At 48.1% G+C, this 21728-nt stretch overlaps 1 protein-coding gene across 3 annotated transcripts in view; it reads right to left on the reverse strand.

Moving 5' to 3' along the window:
• The window catches only part of LOC140425687 (uncharacterized), a 409944-nt gene that overhangs the window by 70371 nt on the left and 317845 nt on the right, over positions 1-21728 (reverse strand). For 2 of the 3 annotated variants that reach the window (XM_072510184.1, XM_072510183.1), the window contains one exon: positions 14826-15038. The exons of the other annotated variant lie outside the window; for it this stretch is intronic. In XM_072510184.1, coding sequence (XP_072366285.1) covers positions 14826-15038 — 213 coding nt within the window. The remainder of the gene's footprint in view (positions 1-14825; positions 15039-21728) is intronic. 3 annotated transcript variants of the gene reach the window in all.

Raw genomic sequence — 21728 nt, forward strand, 5'->3', positions numbered from 1 at the left:
GCACCTGGGGTTGTGCCGCCCATCGGAGGTCGGAGTTGGGGGTGGGGGGGGGGGAGGTGGAGGGGGGGGGGGGGTACTCACCCTGGCTGCCCTGACAAGGTCATCGATCTTCTTGACACTGGACGCCTGTCCTTGCTGTCACGGCCAGGGCACTGACGGCCTCAGCCACCTCCCTCCACAGACGCTGGCTGAGGCGTGGTGCGACCCTGCGGCCGTTTCCGGGGTACAGGGCATCCCTCCTCTGCTCACTGTGTCCAGGAGCACCTCGATGTCCCTTTCCTGGAACCTCGGTGCTGCGTGGCGGGCGGCCATTTTGACGGGTCTCCGGGGGTGGGCCGTCTTTTGTGCTGAGACGCGGGTGGGGGGGCATCTTTTGTGCTGCAACACGGGAGGGGCCGTCTTTTGTGCTGAGCCGCGGGGGGCCGTCTTCTGTGCTGCAACACGGGGGGGACGTCCTTTCTGCTGTGACGTCGCGCAGCGTCACTGACGACGCACACGTCCATGATGGGTGATGTCATTGCAAATGGCGTCACGCCGCTGCCTAGCCCATTCCAGGCTGGAGAATTCCTGACATTTCGGGGTGCCCGATGCCTGAGTGATTCGCGCCGTTTTTGCCGCCGGGTTCGGTCCATCGCGCCAAGTGTGTCTGTTTCAATGCAAGGAGTGTCAGGAATAAGGAAAATGAACTTAGAGCATGAATCAGTACTTGGAACTACGATGTTGTGACCAATACGGAGACATGGCTTTCACAAGGGCAGGAATGGCTGTTCGATGTTCCGGAGTTTAGACGTTTTGAGAAGATTAGAGAGGGAAGTAATTAGAGAGTGCATCACAGCTGCAGAAAAGGAAGTAGTCGAGGATGGTTTGTCTACTGAGTCAGTATGGGTGGAGGTCAGAAACAAGAAAGGAGCAGTCACTTTAATGGGAGTTTTCTATAGACCCCGCCAATGGCAGCAGAGAGATGGAGGAAACTGATTGAGCGGCAGATCTTGGAAAGGTGCTGAAATAACAGAGTTGTTGTCATGGGTGACTTCAACTAATATTGACTGGAACCTCCTTAGTGCAAATGGGGAAATTATACTGCTATTAGACAGGAGCTGAGTATCATAAAGTGGGAACAATTGTTCTTGGGGAAATGCACAACAGTGATGTGGGGATTGTTTAAGGAGCTCTTTCTGCGAGGGCTGGATAGTTTTGTCCCACTGAGACAAGGAAGGAATGATAAGGTGAAGAAGCCTTGGATGACAAGAGAAGTGGAGCTTCTAGTCAAGAGGAAGAAGCAAGCTTATGTAAGGTTGAGGGAGCAAGGAACTGGCAAGGCTGTAAAGGATTACAAGGTAGTCAGGAAGGAACTCAAAAATGGACTTAAGAGAGCTAGAAAGGGGCATGAAAAAGCCCTGGTGGGAAAGATGAGTGAAAACCCCAGGCATTCTACACTTATGTGAGAAATAAGAGGATGCTCAGAGTGGGAGTAGGGCCGATCAGGATTAGTGGAAGGAATTTGTGCCTCGAGTCTGAGGAGGCCCTAAAGGAATATTTTGTTGCAGTATTCACTAGAGGGACCTTGTTGTTCATGAGAACAGCATAAAGCAGGTTAATAGGCTCAAACAGGTTGATATTCAGAAGGAGGATGTGCTGGAAATTTTGAAAAGCAACAGGATAGGTCCCCTCGACCAGATGGGATCTACCCAAAGTTACTACGGGAAGCGAGGGAGGAGATCGCTGCGCCGTTGGCGATGATATTTGCATCCTCACTCGCCACTGGAGTAGTACCGGATGATTGGAGGGAGGTGAATGTTGTTTCACTGTTCAAGAAAGGGAATAGGGAAATTCCTAGGAATTACAGACCAGTCAGTCTTATGTTTGTGGTGAGCAGAATACTGGAAAGTATTCTGAGAGGTAGGATTTATGATTATTTAGAAAAACATAGTTTGATTAAAGATAGTCAGCATGGCTTTGTGAGGGGCAGGTCTTGCCTCAAAAGCCCAATTGAATTCTTTGCGGATGTGACGAGACACACTGATGAAGGTCGGACAGTGGATGTGGTGTATATGGATTTGAAGAAGGCATTTGATAAGGTTCTCCATGGTAGGCTCATCCATTATGGGATACAGGGAAATTTGGCTGTCTGGATAGAGAATTGGCTGGCCGAAAGAAGACAGCGAGTGATAGTGGATGGAAAGTATTCCGCCCGGAGGTCGGTGACCAGTGGTGTCCCGCAAGGATCTGTTCTGGACCTCTGCTCTTTGAAGTTTTTATAAATGACTTGGATGAGGAAGAGGAAGGGTGGGTTAGTAAGTTTGCCGATGACACAAAGGTTTGTGGAGTTGTAGATAATGTTGAGGGCTGTTGCAGGTTACAACAGGATATTGACAGAATGAAGAACTGGGCTAGAAGTGGCAGATGGAGTTCAACCTTGATAAATGTGAAGTGATTCATTTTGGAAGGTCGAATTTGAATGCTGAATACAGGGTTAAAGGCAGGATTCTTGGAAGTGTGGAGGATCTTGGGGTCCAAGTGCATAGATCCCTCAAAATTGCCACCTAGGTTGACAGGGTTGTTAAGAAGGCGTATGGTGTGTTGACTTTCATTAACAGGGGGATTAAGTTTAAGAGCCGCGAGATTTTGCTGCAGCTTTATAAAACCTTGGTTAGACCACACTTGGAATATTGTGTCCAGTTCTGGTCGCCTCATTATAGGAAGGATGTGGATGCTCTGGAGAGGGTACAGAGGAGATTTACCAGGATGCTGCCTGGACTGGAGGGCATGTCTTATGAAGAAAGATTGAGGGAGCTAGGGCTTTTCTCAATGGAGCGAAGAAGGAAGAGAGGTGACTTGATGGAGGTGAGCACAGTACGAAGTCTTACAACACCAGGTTAAAGTCCAACAGGTTTGTTTCGATGTCACTAGCTTTCGGAGCACTGCTCCTTCCTCAGGTGAATGAAGAGGTCTGTTCCAGAAACACATATATAGACAAATTCAAAGATGCCAAACAATGCTAGGAATGCGACCATTAGCAGGTGATTAAATCCTTACAGATCCAGAGATGGGGTAACCCCAGGTTAAAGAGGTGTGAATTGTGTCAAGCCAGGACAGTTGGTAGGATTTTGCAGGCCAGATGGTGGGGGATGAATGTAATGAGACATGAATCCCAGGTCCCGGTTGAGGCCGCACTCATGTGTGCGGAACTTGGCTATAAGTTTCTGCTCGGCGATTCTGCGTTGTCGCGGGTCCTGAAGGCCGCCTTGGAGAACGCTTACCCGGAGATCAGAGGCTGAATGCCCTTGACTGCTGAAGTGTTCCCCGACTGGAAGGGAACATTCCTGCCTGGCGATTGTTGCGCGATGTCCATTCATTCGTTGTCGCAGCGTCTGCATGGTCTCGCCAATGTACCACGCTTCGGGACATCCTTTCCTGCAGCGTATGAGGTAGACAACGTTGGCCGAGTCGCAGGAGTATGTACCGCGTACCTGGTGGGTGGTGTTCTCACGTGTAATAGTGGTATCCATGTCGATGATCTGGCACGTCTTGCAGAGATTGCCATGGCAGGGTTGTGTGGTGTCATGGTCACTGTTCTGAAGACTGGGTAGTTTGCTGCAAACAATGGTTCGTTTAAGGTGCGCGGTTGTTTGAAGGCAAGTAGTGGGGGTGTGGGGATGACCTTGGCAAGGTGTTCATCGTCATCAATGACGTGTTGAAGGCTGTGAAGAAGATGACGTAGTTTCTCCACTCTGGGGAAGTACTGGACGACGAAGGGTATTCTGTCGATTGTGTCCCATGTTTGTCTTCTGAGGAGGTCGGTCCGGTTTTTCGCTGTGGCGCGTTGGAACTGTCTATCGATGAGTCGAGTGCCATATCCCGTTCGTACGAGGGCATCTTTCAACGTCTGTAGATGTGTTACGCTCCTCCTCGTCTGACTCGTGCGACTCGGCCAACGTTGTCTACCTCATACGCTGCAGGAAAGGATGTCCCAAAGCGTGGTACATTGGCGAGACCATGCAGACGCTGCGACAACGAATGAACGGACATCGCGCAACAATCACCAGGCAGGAATGTTCCCTTCCAGTCGGGGAACACTTCAGCAGTCAAGGGCATTCAGCCTCTGATCTCCGGGTAAGCATTCTCCAAGGCGGCCTTCAGGACCCGCGACAACGCAGAATCGCCGAGCAGAAACTTATAGCCAAGTTCCGCACACATGAGTGCGGCCTCAACCGGGACCTGGGATTCATGTCGCATTACATTCATCCCCCACCATCTGGCCTGCAAAATCCTACCAACTGTCCTGGCTTGACACAATTCACACCTCTTTAACCTGGGGTTACCCCATCTCTGGATCTGTAAGGATTTAATCACCTGCTAATGGTCGCATTCCTAGCATTGTTTGGCATCTTTGAATTTGTCTATATATGTGTTTCTGGAACAGACCTCTTCATTCACCTGAGGAAGGAGCAGCGCTCCGAAAGCTAGTGACATCAAAACAAACCTGTTGGACTTTAACCTGGTGTTGTAAGACTTCGTACTGTGCTCACCCCAGTCCAACGCCGGCATCTCCACATCACTGATGGAGGTGTACAAGGTGATGAGAAGCATGGATAGAGTGGATAGCCGGAGGCTTTTCGCCAGGGCGGAAATGGCTGTCACGAGGGGACATAATTTTAAGGTGATTGGAGGAAGGTATAAGGGAGATGTCAGAGGTAGGTTCTTTATACAGAGAGTGGTGGGTGCGTGGAATGCATTGGCAGCGGAGGTGGTGGAGTCAAGTCATTGGGGACATTTAAGCGAGTCTTGGATAGACACATGGACAGCAGTAAATTGAAGGGGTGTTGGTTAGGTTGATCTTACATTAGGATAAATGGCCGGCACATCATCGTGGGCCGAAGGGCCTGTACTTACTGTACTGTTCTATGTTCTATGTGCTAATATCACATGGGAAAGTTTGTGGAAATAAGTTGGGAAGTACTAAAATGGCTATGCACGATGTAGATGTGGTAAATGCTGTTCCAATTAAACAACATCCATATCGACTTAACTCTCTAAAATTGGCACAGGTTCAAAAATAAATTGAAAGTATGCTTTAAAATGGCATAATTGAACTGGGTTGCAGCCAATGGAGCTCATACATAGTGAGTGATTCAGGAATAAAAATACCTGTTTCGATTGATTTTATTATCACCGGCGGGACAGGCCGAAAACAGGCGGCCACAGGGCTCATCGCGGAGCGGAGAATTGCCGGGGAGCAGCTGCCAACGGCCCCCGACCGGCGCAACGCGATTCCTACCCCCACCAAAAAAACAGCGCCGGATAAAAATACCAAACTGTTTTGATGGATTTTATTATCACAGCCATTTCATTTTAAAATTATATACGTGGCAGGATGGGAAAATGTGATAGCCAATGCTTTGTCACGAATGTGATGAAGTCAAGGGTCAGGATTCTCCGGTATACGGCGGGCGGGCTGTACCGGCGCCAAAGAGTGGCGTGAACAACTCCGGCGTCGGGCCACCCGGAAGGCAGCCGGCGTTGGGGCGGGATTCACACCGCCCTCCAGTGATTCTCCGGCCCGGCGGGGGGGTCGGAGAATCCCGCCCAAGAAGTTTTGATAGTGGAAGAAGAACTAAAATAGACTATTATCATCAACGTATGCCTGTTTTGTTTATGTTTAAAAAATGTTTGCTTATTGTCAATTGTTATTCATGGTCAAGTGAAAAGGTGATAAAATGACCCCAGAGAGAGCAAAAGGTGTGAAAGGCCAAACAGCAGAGGAACCACTGTTTACCCTCTGATGTTAGTTTCTCTGCTGTTTGGCTTTTCACACATTTTGTTCTATCTGGGGACTGCTATTAACACTCTTTCCCCTTTGTTTCCTGTGGCTATTAGCACCCTGTTCCCTTGGTTTCCTATGGCTATTAGCACCCTGTTCCCTTGGTTTCTGTGGCTGTGACTCATCTTTCATTCTCTCACTCCACAGTATAAATATTTCCCACTTTCTCTGTCTTTTAACTTTGACAAACGTCATTTGGACTCAAAACGTTACCTCTTTTCTCTCCCTACAGATGCTGCCAGACCTGCTGAGATTTTCCAGCATTTTCTCTTTGGTTGCTTGTTAATCACATTGCTTGTTAATCACATTGCTTGCTGATCACATTTTGTAACAGACACTCTTAGTGGTGAATGTACAAAAGGCCACACTGTATTTCACTTGTCAGAGCCTCGGGAGACAGCGTCTGGCTGCTGCCGAGCCTCTCCGTGGTTCCACATAAATAAAAAATTATCTGTTGTCTCGAAGTCCGAACTTGAATAATTATATAACAAGATTGAGGATTTCTTATTAACACATGGGGAAAAAAACATAGGGCATACATAAATACACAATGTAAGTACATAGACACAGGCATCGGATGAAGCATACAGGAGTGTCGTACTACTCAATAAAGATGTGTGAAGAGATCAGATCAGTCCATAAGAGGGTCATTCAGGAGTCTGGTACAAGCTGTTTTTTAATCTGTTAGTGCGTGTTCTCAGACTTTTGTATCTCCTGCACAATGGAAAACGTTGGAAGAGTGATTAAGCCGGAGGGGTTTTTGATTATGCTGCTTGCTTTCCTAAGGCAGCGGGAGGTGTAGACTGAGTCAATAGATGGGAGGTGGGTTCACATGATGGACTGGGCTGTGTTCACGACTCTCTGTAGTTTCTTATGGTCTTGGGCCAAGCAGTTATCTGACCAGGCTGTGATGCAGCCAGATAGGATGCTCTCTATGGTGCATTTCTAAAAGTTGGTAAGAGTCAATGTGGACATGCCTAATTTCCTGGGCAGGATTCCCCGCCGGCCGACGGCAAAATCGGGAAGCATGATTGGGCGGAGAATAACCTCCGACGCCAAAGTCGTGGCAGACGCCGGTTTGACCCCAAATTGCGATTCTGCGGCACCCCAAAAATGGCATAAATATGACGCACAGGGTTGGGGGGACATGCAACTAGGGGCTTTTCACAGAATCCTCATTGCAACGTTAATGTAAGTCCACTTGTGACAATAAAGATTTTTATTATTATGCAAGGGCGGAGCCCGCATTACCAACCCGGGACGCCGTGTAGCCCGTCAAACCTGGCTGGGCACAGGACAAATTGTAGTATTATCGTAACTATCATCATTACAAGGGTTAATGTAGTCTCGATAGTAGCCACTAGAGGGAGCTGGAGATACAACTATATAAGGCAGTAATGCTGAACCTTAGGGGAGGAGTGTCTGCAGGAGATAGCTAATGAAGGTCATAGGAGAAGATAGTGAGAGTAAGGTTAGATTATAGTTTATACCATTATTGAGATTAGCAGTCGATGAGTGTAGTTAGTTGTTATTGATCAATTCTGTATTCTTAAGGACTAAGTGTCGAATCCCAGATTTAGTAGTTTTAGTAAAAGCTATACTGTGGTCTTTGTGAACACTACGCCAACCATCTTGTAATAAGCAACACAAAGAACATCACATGATACCAGGAGTGTATCGCTTTAAAGAATGAGAAGTTAGATTAGGTTAGAATAGCACTGGAGATTGAAGAAGCAATCCAGAAGCTACAACTCATAAAAGTCTACGGTAAAGACTGATCAGAAGATGGAAGGTCTCAAGACACATGGTAAACTATGCCAGAACCATGCTTTGTTTACGCAACAGTTTGAATTCTTTATTTCTGCCTCCGTGCTTGAAAATGAATCAGACCAACGCAAAATAGCACTCCTACTAAATTTGGATGGGCCGCAAGCATTGGAGCTATTCAATTCGGTTGAATTCAGTACAGGTAAGGATAAAACTAAATACAGCATGGTGCTACAGAGACTACCAATTGTGAAAGAATTCTATGAGCGCTACATGGTAAACAAAAGGCTGCAGTTCAGAGGAGAGGCTGTAGATTCAGTAATCACAGCTCTAAAGCTGCAAGCACAGTCCGGTAATTTTTCCTCATCCTCCGAGACTATGCTGCGAGATAAAGTTGTGTTCGGAATGAACAATGAACGGGTGCGCAAGCAAAAATTAAGAGTTTTGTCGATTGAAGACGCTATAAATATGTGTAAGGCCAGCAAGCAGACATCGAGCGAATATGCCAAATTTGTGGCTCAGGAAAAGAGCTCGAAATCGTTAAACGTGGATGACGCCAATAAAGCTGTGTCACAACAAAGAAAACTGTGGACAATGGCCGGTGGCCATTTTGAATATGACATCACGAGTGTGATGACGTGTGGACATACCCCCAGTCAAAAACATTGTCCGGCGAGAAGGAAACATTGTTCCAATTGTCACAAACAGAACCACTTCGCACCACAGTGTCGTTTATCAGCAACTGTTCCAGTAATCAAATTTAAACAGTCTTGTAGTGATTGCAGATGGATCCAAAGTGTGGAGAGTGCTAAGAAAAGATCCGAAATCATAGAGGGCAGACAGGATTGCTCACCGTATTCACTTTTGGATACCTTCATGACAGAAGCTTTCACAAGGATTAATTTACAGATTGGAAAGAAAGATCAGTAAAAGCACTCTCAAAGATAATGGGTGGGATTCTCTGACCCGGGTTGGATAATCGCCGGGGGGGGGGGGGGAATGGGGCGATTCACGCCATTGGCGTCAGCGCGGCGCCTGTCGGGGCCGGTGTACGCGGCCCCCCGGCGATTCTCCGCGCGCGATGGGCTGAGTGGCCGCCGAGATAGGCCGAGTCCCGCCGGCACCGTTCACACATGGTCCTACCCGGTGGGACCTCGGCGTTCATCCTGCGGGTGGCAGCCTGGTGGGGGGATCCGACCCCGGGGGGAGGCCTCCACCGTGGCTTGGCCCGCGATCGGGGCCTACCGATCGGCGGCTGGCCTCTCCTGGTGGGGGCCTATGTTCCTCCGCGCCGTGCCACTGTAGCTCTCTGCCATGTTGCGTCGGGGCCGGCGCGGAGAAGGAACCTCACGCACATGCGCAAATTTGCGTCGGCTATAGCGCCCATGCGCAGACCCACGGAGCCCATTTGACGCCGGTATCAGCAGCTGGAGCTGTGTGAGTCACTCCAGTGCCTTGCTTGCCCCCTGTAGGGCGCAAGATCGCTGATCCTGGGGGCTTGTTGACTGCATCAACACTTAGCCTCAGGATCAGAGAATACCGCCCAATAAAGGAGTGGACTGTCTCATTCGAAATAAATGGAGAATTGATCCCATTTAAGATTGATACAGGAGAGCAAGCAAATATTATCACGTACCAATCTTTAAAGCAAGCAATTGTAAAGCCTCTGATAAAGCAGTCCAGCTGTAAACTCAAAGATTACAATGGTAACACGATAGCCACAAAGGGGTCATGCTGCTCGTCATGAAGAATGGGAACATTGAGATATCCATCGACCTCGAGGTGATAGAGGGTGAGAAATCTTCATTTATTGAAGTTGATGCTTTTGAAAGATTGCAGCTAGTTGAAAGGATTCACTCAACCAGCACTTCAGATGACCAAGATGAAGAGTCAAGGGAAGACTTAGGTGTTGTGAATGACCTCCCCAAAGCTACCACTGATGCTGACACATCAGAAAACGGGGCAATCACTGATGCTGAAACATCAGAACCCGCGTTCGTCCGAAGAATGGAATCTCAAGCTCATTTAATTTCCAAGATCCTACCAGTATCTGACCGCAAACTACAGACCATATAAGCCGAAACTGAAAAGGACTTGACGCTCCAGAAGGTGAAACAATACCTCAGAGAAGGATGGCCTGCTGGATGCAAATCACCCTTGTGAGACATAAGAGATGACCTTGCTACAATTGATGGCGTCCTGCTCAAGGGAGACAAGATAGTGATATCTGCCAGTTTACGTTTCGGGATTATGCAGCAGATTTACGAGGGTCATCAAGGCATCGTAGGCAAGCCAGAGAGTCGGTGTATTGGCCAGGAATAAACATAGATTCATAGAATTTACAGTGCAAAGGAGGCCATTCAGCCCATCGAGTCTGCACCGGCTCTTGGAAAGAGCACCCTATCCAAGGTCAACAACTCCACCCTATCCCCATAACCCAGTAACCCCACCCAACACTAAGGGCAATTTTGGACACTAAGGGCAATTTATCATGGCCAATCCACCTTTGGACTGTGGGAGGAAACCAGAGCACCCGGAGGAAACCCACACACACAGGGAGGATGTGCAGACTCTGCACAGACAGTGACCCTGGAGCTGTGAAGCAATTGTGCCATCCACAATGCTACTGTGCTGCCCTTAAAGATTATTATTATATATAACAATGGTTTCATGGTCATCATTGGACTTTTAATTCCAGATTTTTATTGAATTCAAATTTCACTATCTGCAGTGGTAGGATTCGAACCCGGGTCCCCAGAGGATGAACCCTGGGTTTCTAGTCCAGTAACAATACCACTATGCCACCGCCTCCCTTCATATCAACCAGTATGTTCAAGCATGTCCAATTTGTCAGATGCATCAGCCTGCACAGAGCAAAGAAACCATGCAACAAGATGGAAATCGATGGAACAAAGTGGGCACGGATTTATTCTATTTCCAGGGTCATGTCTACTTGATAGTCATCGACTATTGCTCCAACTTTCCAGAGGTGATGATGCTGAAAGATTCGACTGCCAGATCTGTGATAAAGGCAACAAAATTGATTTTTGCACGACATAGGATACCTCTTAACGTTGTCTCTGACAATGGTCCATGTTTCTCGAGTTGGGAGTGGACACAGTTTGCAAGGAAATATAATTTCAATCATGTAACGTCTAGCCCATGTTATCCTCAGTCTAATGGGAAAGCAGAGAAAGGAGTAGGGATAAAAAGAAGTTATTCCGCAAAGCGAGTGAAGATGGTCAAGAAGTGTCATTAGCGCTGTTAGCATACCGAGCAACACCGTTATCAAAGGGTCTCTCACCTGCTCAAATGTAGATGGGGAGAAGACTAAAACCACTTTACCAGAGATCATCAGTCCAAAAACTGATAACAAGATACGTGAAAGTATCACAACAACAAAAAAGATGCAACAAGAGGTCTACAAAGGCATGCCAAACCTCTGACTGAACTTCAAGAAGGTGACTTCATGAGAATTCAGAATCCAGAAGGAGGCTGGCAAAATGTTGCAAAGGTTCTGAAACAGGTAGCACCTCGATCCTACTTAGTACAAACAGAACAGGGATCGCTGTTCAGGAGAAACAGACGGACATTGCTGCATGTCAAGCACAAGATTTAAACTCAACATGCAAACGTTGTACCACGTGATGACATATTCAAGGGCATTGCCTTGCCAGGTCCCTACTTAGCACAGACATAGCTAGAAGATGTGGCAGAGCAATCCACCACCTTGAACATTCCACTGACATGTTCTACAAGAAGACGACTTCCAGAGAGACTAAACTTGTGATTGTATAATGAACCTATACTCATCTAAGTGATGTAACAGTCATTAATAATTACTGTATTGTCTGATAAGTTAGTGATAGTTACTATTAGTCAGAATTACACTGTAAGGTCAGAGTTAAATAAAATATCACAACCAATGTTATAATAATTTTCTTTTATAAAGAAGGGAGGATATGGTATTATCATCACAATCAGCATCACAAGGGTTAATGTGGTGTCAAGAGTAGCCACTAGAGGGAGCTTCAGATACAACTATATAAGGCAGTGATGTTAGGGGAGGAGTGTATGCAGGAGATAGCTAGTGAAGGTCATAGGTGCAGATAGTGTGAGTAAGGTTAGACTATAGTTTATACCAGTAGTGAGATTAGCAGTAGCTGAGTGTTGTTAGATGTTATTGATCAATTCTGCATTCTTAAGGACTAAGTCGAATCCCAATTTTAGTAGTGTAATAAAATCATAGCTTTGTTTAAGTAAAAGCTATACTGTGGTCTTTATGAACACTATGCAACCATCCTGAAATAAGCAACACAAAGAACACCACAAAATCTTTCTGCACTTCCAGGGTCCGTATCCCTCTATCCCTATCCTATTCATGTATTTGTCAAGATATCTCTCAAACGCCACTAGTATATCTGCTTCCACCACCTCCCCCGGCAGCATGCTCCAGGCATTCAGGGTGCCAACAATTTGATTGGTCCCAGATGACTGATTGATTGATTGATATTTATTGTCACATGTACTGAGGTACAGTGAAAAGTATTTTTCTGCGGCCAAGGGAATGTACACAGTACATACATAGTAGACAAAAGAATAATTGACAGAATACATTGATAAATGGTACATCAACAAATAGTGATTGATTAAAGTGTGGAACAAGGGCCAAACAAGCAAATACATGAGCAAGAGCAGCATAGGGCGTTGTGAATAGTGTTCTTGCAAGGAACAGATCACTCCAAGGAAGAGTTGATGAGGCGTCTAGTAGTTGTGGGGAAGAAGCTGGTCTGTTCCTATGTCTGGATGTGCGGGTCTTCAGACTTCTGTATCTTCTGCCTGATGGAAGGGTCTGGAAGAGGGCAAAGCCTGGGTGCAAGGGCTCTCTGACAATGCTGTCTGTCTTCCTGAGACAGCGAGAGGTGTAGACATAATCAATGAGAGGGGGGCAAGCTTGTGTGATGTGTTGGGCTGAGTTCACCACACTGCAGTTTCTTGCTTCCTTGGGCCGAGCAGTTGCCATACCAAACTAATGCGGCCGGATAGGATGCTCTCTATGGCGCATCTGTAGAAGTTTGTGAGAGTCGCTGCAGACATGCTGAATCTCTTTAGCTTCCGTAGGAAGTAGAGAAGTTGTTGGGCTTTCTTGACTGTTGCATCAACGTGAGTGAACCAGGACAGGCTGTTAGTGATCATGACACCCAGGAACTTAAAGCTATTGACCATCTTCACTTCGGAGCCATTGATGTAGATGGGGGGGGGGGGGGGGGGGGGGGGGGGGCGTTGTGTTACGCTTCTTGAAGTTGATGATCAGTTCCTTGGTCTTTCTAAAATTTAGAGAGAGGTTGTTTTCAGTACACGCTGCAACCAAGTGATCTATCTGATTCGTCGTTGTTTGAGATACGACCCAACAAAGTTGTATCATCCACAAACTTATAGATTGAATTGGATAATGATGTTGAAGGCTGAGCTGTTGTCTATGAACAGCAGTCTGATGTAGGTGTCCTTGTTGTTGAAGTGTTTGAGTGTTGATTGTAGGGCCAAGGAGATAGAATCTGCTATGGACCAGTTGCGGTGACAGGCGAACTGCAATGGATCGAGACCATCTGGGAGGCTGGCGTTGATGACTAGCCGCTCGAAGCAATTCATGTTAACAGATGTCAGGGTCACTGGTCAGTAGTCTTTGAGGCACACTACCTTGTTCTTCTTTGGTACTGGTATTATGGTGGTCTTCTTGAAGGAGGTGGGAACCTCGGAGCAGAGAAGTGAGGTGTTGAAGATGTCTGCGAATACGCTCGGCAGCTGGTCTGCACAGGCTCTGAGTGCTCACCCAGGGACTCCTCGGGGCCCGTTGCTATCAAGTTCACTTTCAAGAACGCAGCTCTTACCTCTGAGGCTGTAATAGTGGGTATGGACGTGTCCAGGGCTGTTAGGGCAGGTGGCACTGATGGTGGCTGACTGTTCAAAGCGGGCATAGAACCTGTTCAATTCACCGGGGAGGGATGCTCCAGCCCCAGAGATTGCACCTGGCCTTGCTTTGTAGCCTGTGATCTCATGTAAGCCCTGCTATAGATGTCGTGAGTTTGTGTCGTTGGCCTGGGACCCTAGTTTGATCTGGTATTGTCTTTGGCGTCCCTGATGGCTTTCTGTACGTCATACCTGGATCTCTTAAAGAGGTCAGGGTTGTTAAACTTGAATGCCTCCGTCTGGCACTTCAGCAGGGACTTCAACAGTGAACTGTTAAATTGAGTCAGGGCTCCCCGGCCACATGGAGGCAGGATCGCCCTGATTTTTATGCTGGAATGGACAAAGGCAGGACCAGCATTTGTGCATGAGATTGCACCCCAGAGTTGTATTCCCTGGAAATAAAGCTTAAGTGATGACTTGATTGAGATTTTTCAAAATGGCAAGAGGAACAAGTAAAGTGAAACTATTTGGGCTAAACAGGGGACAGATTTCTCCATCCGTTCATGCCAGAGGGATGAAATATCTGTTCCCGCTGCAGTGAATAGAGTTTTGGCCGTGCATCAACTTTGCTGTTCTGTCTGGCAGTGGAGGTTGGACAATCTCGACCAGGAAGTCTAGGACTACTGGGAACCATGGTGGCATAGTGGTTAGCACAACTTCTTCACAGCCCCAGGGTCCCAGGTTCAATTCCTAGCTTGGGTCACTGTCTGTGCGGAGTCTGCACGTTCTCCCCGTGTCTGCATGGGTTTCCTCCAGGTGCTCTGGTTTCCTCCCACAAAGTCCAAAGATGTGCAGGTTAGGTGGATTGGCCATGCAAAATTGCCCTTAGTGTCCAAAAAAGGTTGGGTGGGGTAACGGGGATAGAGTGATGGTGTGGGCTTGAGTAGGGTGCTCTTTCCACGGGCTGGTGCTGAATGGCCTTCTTCTGCACTATAAATTCTATGAGACTAAAAATGAAAGCTAGACTTTTCGAGAATTAAATTAGATGATACTTCTACAAACAAAGAATTGCAGAAATTTCAAATTCTCTTCTGCAAAAGGCAGCTGATGCTAGGTCAACTTTTAATTTTCAACCTAAGATTGATTTAATTTTTTTATCCAAAGGGATTATGGGGCAAACACTGGTATACAGTGTTAGGTGCAGTTTGGCCATGATTTCACTGAATGTGAAACACGTTCGAGGAGCTAAGTGGCATTTCCTGTTCTTACATTCTTAAACAAATCAATACCAAAAATAGATATATCCCCTTTTTCTTAGTAACATTAATACCTCTCTCATGGTCATGCAACGCCACTGCCTGAACATCGCCCCTCCTTCCAACATCAGCTGTTTCTACAGGCAGAATGTCTGGCACTCTGTTGGTAACAGGAGCATGACAAGGATCCAAATTAAGGGCACATCGAGCCCTTCTCAGTCTTTGTTCAGCTGGAGCATGTGCAGATGCATTTCTTCTTGGGCAAGTACTTCTAGGCGGTTTTGATACTGCCATTAAACAAAGAACAGAAGGATTCAAAACTTATTAAGCAATTATTGAACTACGGAAATTGCTAATTATTACGATCAAATCATAAGTATGACAAAATTCAGCAAAGTAATTTGGATTGTGAAAGAATATTCTAGAAAAGTAATATTTTTCAGAAAATAAATTATTGCGCAAAAATACATTCACTTTTTTTGGCTACAGTTCAGCCATTCATCAAACACTTGAGGGAACACAAGCCAAAACGACGAGAGGATTTAACGTCAGTTTATCACCACCCCCACTCCGTGCCCCCAGGTTTACATTCGTGACCGCGTAATGATGTCATGTCAGTAATTCAGCAACATATCATATCTACACCTCCCGCTGCTTGGGGAAAGCGGGCAGCATAATCAAAAACCCCTTCCACCCGGCTTACTCACTCTTCCAATTTCATCCATCGGGCAGGAGATACAAAAGTCTGAGAACACGCACGAACAGATTCCAAAACAGCTTCTTCCCCGCTGTTACCAGACTCCTATTCGACTCTCTTATGGACTGACCTGATTAATAATACACTCCATTATGCTTCACCCGATGCCGGTACTTTTGTATTTACATTGTGGACCTTGTGTTACCCTATTATGTATTTTCTTTTTATTTTATTTTCTGTTCATGTACTAAGTGATCTGTTTGAGCTGCTCACAGAAAAATACTTTTCACTGTACCTTGGTACACGTGACAATAAACAAATCCAATCCAATATCAGCAGTTTTTGATAATATGGAAGGTGGAACCACACTGAAACTGGACAACGGTCCACCATTTAAAATTAATAATTAGCAGTTGAACAATTAGTGCAATTTTATGCAGCACAAGAACTGCAGCAGTTCATGAAGGCAGTACACCACCACCTTTTCAAAAGCAATTAGAAATAGGCAATAAATGCTGACTTCACCAGGAATACCCACATCCCATGAACAAATAGAAAGAAAATCTGAGTATATGGCAAATAGTATTGCAGAGGAACATGGTAACAGGAGTAGGCCATTTAGGTAATCGAGCTTTCTCCGCCAATCAATTTTTGAAAATTAATTTACGGGATGTGTATTTCCCATCCCTGGTTGCCCTTCAGAAGATGGTGGTGAGCTACCTTCTTGAGACGCTTCAGTATTTGAGATATAAGTACATCCTCAGTGCTGTTCGGGAGGGAATTCCCAGATTTTGACCCAGCGACAGTGTTGTATTTTCAAGTCAGGATGGTGAGAGATTTGAAGGGAAACCACCAGGTGGTGGGTGTTTCCAGGGATCTGCTGCCCTTGTCCTTCTAGATGGTAGCAGTCATGAGTTTGGAAGGTGCTGCTTATGGCGAGTTCATCTACAGTGCATCTTGTAGATGGTATACACAGCTGTCACTGTTCGTAGCTATTGGATGGATTGAATGTTAATGACAGGGATAGCAATCAAGTGGGCTGCTTTGTCCTGAATGGTGTCAAGCTTTTGTTGCTGTAGCTGCACTCCAAGTGGAAAATTGAGTGTTCCATCGCACCCCTGACTTATGCCTTATAGATGGTGGACAAACTTTGGTGCGTTAGGAGGTGAGTTAATTGCTGCAGGGTTCCTAACCTTTGGCCTACGCTGGTAGCCAGTGTTTATATGACTATTCCAGTCCAGTTTCTGATCAATGGTAACCGCCAGGATATTGATAGTGGGGGATTCAGTGATAGTAATGTCATTGAATGAACGGTGCAAATGTTGCTTGCCACTTGTCAGTCCAAGCCTGGATAATTTCCAGGTTTTGATGCATTTGGATTTGGACTGCTTCAGTATGTGAGGACTCGCATATGGTGCTGAGCATTGTGCAGTCATCAGCGAGCATCTCCATTTCTGACTTGTGATGGAAGGTCATTGATGAAGCAGCTGAAGATGGTTGGACCTAGGACACTACAATGAGAAAATCTTGCAGTGATGTTCTGGAGCAGAGATGATTCACCTCCAACCACCACAATCACCTTCCTTTGTGCCAACGAGCAAAACTTGTTCCCCCATTTTTCCCATTCACTCCAAGTTAGCTGGGATTCCTTGATGCCATACTCAGTCAAATGCTTCCTTAATGTCAAGGGAAGTTATTCTCACTTCACTTCTGGCATTCAGCTCTTTTGTCTTTGTTTGAACCAGGCTGCAATGAGGTCAGGAGCTGAGTGACCCTGGCGAAACCCAAACTGAGCATCTGAGAGCAGGTTATTGCTGACTAAGTGCCACTAGACAGCACTGTTGAAGACCCCTTCCATCAATTTACTGATGATGTGGAGATGCCAACATTGGACTGGAGTGGGCACAGTTTTAAAACATCACGTTAAAGTCCAACAGGTTTATTTCGAATCACTAGCTTTCGGAGCGTAGCTCCTTCCTCAGGTGAATGAGATGAGTTCCACAACCACATATACAGACAAATTCAATGATGTAAGATGATACACTGAACGTGAGTCTTTGCAGGTAATTAAATCTTTACAGGTCCAGACGGTGCGACTGGATAGAGGGATAATCACAGTTGAAAGAGATGTGAATTGTCTCAAGCCAGGACAGATGTTAGGATTTTGCAAACCCAGGTCAGATGATGGGGGGTGAATGTAATGTGACATGAATCCAAGGTCCTGGTTGAGGCTGTACTCATGCGTGAGGAATTTGGCTATTAGTTCCTGAAGGCCACCTTGGAGAATGCTTACCCGAAGATCAGAGGCTGAATGCCCTTGACAGCTGAAGTGTTTCCCGGCTGAAAGGGAACATTCCTGCCTGGCGATTGTCGTGCGATGTCCGTTCATCCATTGACACAGCATCTGCATGGTCTCACCAATGTACCACGCCTCGGGAGATCCTTTCCTGCAGCGAATGAGGTAGACAACATTGGCTGAGTCGCACGAGTATGTACCGCGTACCTGGTGGGTGGTGTTCGTGTGTAATGGTGGTACCCATGTTGTGTACCCTGCGTGGGTGTGGGGGCTGGCGAGGACCCCCTTACATGTGATATGGGACTGAGGGGGTTCGGGGGTTCCATGGGGGTCGAGAGAATGGGATGCCATTTTAAAATGGCGTCCCAATCTCTCCCGGCAATGACGAGTTCCGGCAAGTGGGGCTCCTCATTGCAGTAACGGGACTAAGTGTGATCTTGGCTACACGTTCCCCGCTAAGGCCCCCGATCTACCCGATCAATAGCGTGGTGTTTCTCGGCGCTACAAGTGCCAGAAAACACCCAGCTAATCAGGCGCTATGGGACTCCTCCTATTGGGTTAGATCGTGCCCCTAGACTCACCAGCTGGGGGAAATATCCTACCTACACCCACCCTGCCATGCCCCTGTAATAATGTAAGTTTAAATTAGATTACTCATCCATTTTCAAAACTCCAGAGTATGCAGGCCCAGTTTCCTCAGTCGTTCCTCACAAGTCATATTAATCTTTATTATTGCCACAATTAGGCTTACGTTAACACTGCAATGAAGTTACTGCGAAAAGCCCCTAGTCACCACACACCTGTTCGGGTACACTGAGGGAGAATTCAGAATGTCCAAATCACCTAACAAGCACATATTTCAGGACTTGTGGGAGGAAATCAGAGCGCCCGGAGGAAACCCACGCAGACACGGGGAGAACGTGCAGACTCCGCACAGACTGAGACCAAAGCCGGGAATTCAACCTGGGATCCAGGCGCTGTGCAGCAACAGTGCTAACCACTTTGCTACCGTGCCACCCCTTTCCGACGTTCCAGGGATTAGTTAGCTGAACACACATTGCATTTCTTGTTTGCAACTATATCCTTCCTCAGATATGGAGACCCGACTGTACACATTATTTCAGGTGCTGTCTCACCAATGCTCTGTACAATTTAAACAAGACATTGTCCAGCACAGACATAAGACCATAAGATATAGGAGCAGGATTAGGCCATTCAGCCCATCGAGCCTATTCTGCCATTCGATAATGGCTGATATGCACCTCACCCCATTCCCTTGCTTTCACGTCATAACCCCTAATCCCCCTATTATTCAAGAAATCCCCTCATTAATCAAGAACACCAGATTTGTGCTTGACGGGCTGTTACCTACAGGGCTGCAGACCAAGAGCTGGAAGGTGGGATTAGACAAAATATTTTTTTCTTAGAACATAAGAACTAGGTACAGGTGCAGGTAATTTAGCCTCTTGAGCCTGCTCCTCCATTTGATCATGGCTGATCTCATTATGGCCTCAACTACACCATCCTGCCCGTTCTCCGTAACCCTTCAACCCATGACTAATTAAAAATCGGTCTAACGCCTCCTTAACTTTACTCAGTGTCCCAGCATCCATCGTATTCTGGGGTAGCGAATTCCAGGTTCATGACCCTTTGGGAGAATTAGTTTCTCCTCACCTGTTTTAAATTTGCTACCCCTTCTACTGAGACTATGAGCGGGATTCTCCCACAATTGGCGGGGCAGCCCGTACCGGCGGCAAGAGCGGCGCGAAGAACTCCGGCATCAGGCCACCTGGAAGTTGCGGAATCCTCCACACTTCCAGGGGCTACGCCGGCGCTGGAGGGGTTGGCACCGTGCCGACCGACAGCGAGGGGCCGCCGGCGGCCGGCGCGAGTTGGCGCATGCGCAGGACTGCCAGCGTGATCTCCCGCATGCGCAGAACCGCCGCTGATTTTCCTGCACATGCGTAGGGGGTGTCTTCCCCGCGTTGGCCATGGTGGAGCCTTACAGAGGCCGGCGCGGAGAGAACGAGTGTCCCCACAGCACAGGACCACCCGCAAATCGGTGGGCCCCGATCGCGGGCAAGGCCACCGTGGGGGCCCCCCCCAGGCCGGATCCCTCCACAGCCCCCGAGGACCATGCTAGATGGCCGACAAGCCAGGTCCCGCCGGGATGGACCATGTCCATTTAATGCCGGTGGGACTGGCCGAAAACGGGCGGCCGCTCGGCCCAGTGGGGCCCGGAGAATTGCCGGGGGGCCACTGCCAACGGCCCCCGACAGGCGCGATGTGAACCCCGCCCCCGCCCAAAAACCGGCGCCGGAGAATTCGGCAGCTGGCGTTGGAGCAGCGGTGCGGGATTCACGCCGCCCCCCACCAATTCTCCGACCCGGCGGGGTGGAGAGTCCCGCCCTATCCCTTTTCATTCTAGAATGTCGCACAAGAGGAAGCATCAGCTCCACATCTACTTCATCCATACCTTTTATCACCTTATATACCTTAATTTGATCTCCCCTCATTCTTCGAAACTGCTCAATCTCTCTTCATAAGATAAACCTCTTGGGTGGGATTCTCTCTTGGCCAAAACACAATTGGGCAGAGAATAGGTTCCAATGCCAAAATCGCGGCAGGCGCCACTTTCACGTCAAATCGCAATTCTCCGTCACCTCGACAACGGCGTCAATGCGTACTGGAATGCAGGGACAGTAAACCCGTTTGCATGTCATTAGCGGCACCGACCCAGTATTCTCCGGGGCCTGCGCGATTCACCTTCTCCGATGGGCTGATTTCCTGTGCCGCAGTTCACTTATGCTTTTAAAAATTGTGAAACCAGCGTCATGGTTAATGAAGGAGAGAGAGGGGAGGTAGGACACAGCGAAGAGCGACTGTGGGGCGGCCAGGCCGGGCCGGACACTGGCTGGGCTGGGGGGGTGGGGGGGGGGGGGGGGGGGGTGGCGGGGGAACTGGCCGAGTGGACGCGATGACCCCCCCCACATGACTGGGGCGGTGGCGAGTCATGGACTACCATTACTGTCGCCTGCAAGGCAGCCATCTTTCTGCGTACCCCGCAGACCACTCACCCTGGCCCCGGGTTCTGCAGAATGACACTGCTCGTATGGCTGCCTACCATCTGACATATCCCACATCCTTGTCCCCCAACCTGGCTGTCCACATAGAGCAACATCCACAGTGGCCCCTACGGGGGCCACGTCCGACAAGGCAGGGGTGCGGGGATGCGGGGTGTGGTCATGCACCGCAGTGCAAACTGGGAGCACCGTGTAACCCATTGGACCTGGTTGGGAATGAGGGTCAGCCTTTCACCCCTGCAGACAATGGATATTGGAATTCAACCAGCAATTGTGGCCTTCCTGCTAGTTGCCGCAGCTGTGGGGGATGCACTGCGGCTGTACGAGCTAGCACTGCTCGAGGAGGAGGAAGCTGCAGCAGCGGAGCGTGCAGCAGCGGAATGTGCCGCAGAGGAGCAGCTGCCCAGCGTGGAGAGTGAGCCCTCCAACAGGCCGAGGAGAAGGAGGTGCCAAGGACGTGCCGCATGAGGCCTTGTGTGTATCAGCACCCCCTGTGATTCGAGGACCTGCCTGATCGGTCATGCAGTCGGAGACTCAAACTGAGCAGAAACAGTGGGACACATCTGCCAGATGATGGCACAGCTGGCACCGCAGGGATGTGGGGGAGGACCCCCGCTGCCAGTGGCCATCAAGATGACAGTTTCCCTGAACCTTTACACCACGGGATCCTTCCAGGCGCCAAGTGGGGATCTGGCCGGGATCTCACAAACCTCGGTGCACAGGTGCATCCGTGCTGTCACAGTGGCCCAATACATCCACTTCAGTGTGGACCGAGTCCACTAGGCTGCCCGGCAGTGGGGTTCGCCGCCATGCCCCGAGTCCAGTGGGTGATCGACCAGATGCATGTCCTCCTAAGAGCAACTACAGATGAAAGGCCGCTCTACACAAACCAAAAAGGTAC

The sequence above is a fragment of the Scyliorhinus torazame genome, chromosome 6 (genome assembly GCF_047496885.1).
Source record: "Scyliorhinus torazame isolate Kashiwa2021f chromosome 6, sScyTor2.1, whole genome shotgun sequence".
Lineage (NCBI taxonomy): Eukaryota > Metazoa > Chordata > Chondrichthyes > Carcharhiniformes > Scyliorhinidae > Scyliorhinus > Scyliorhinus torazame.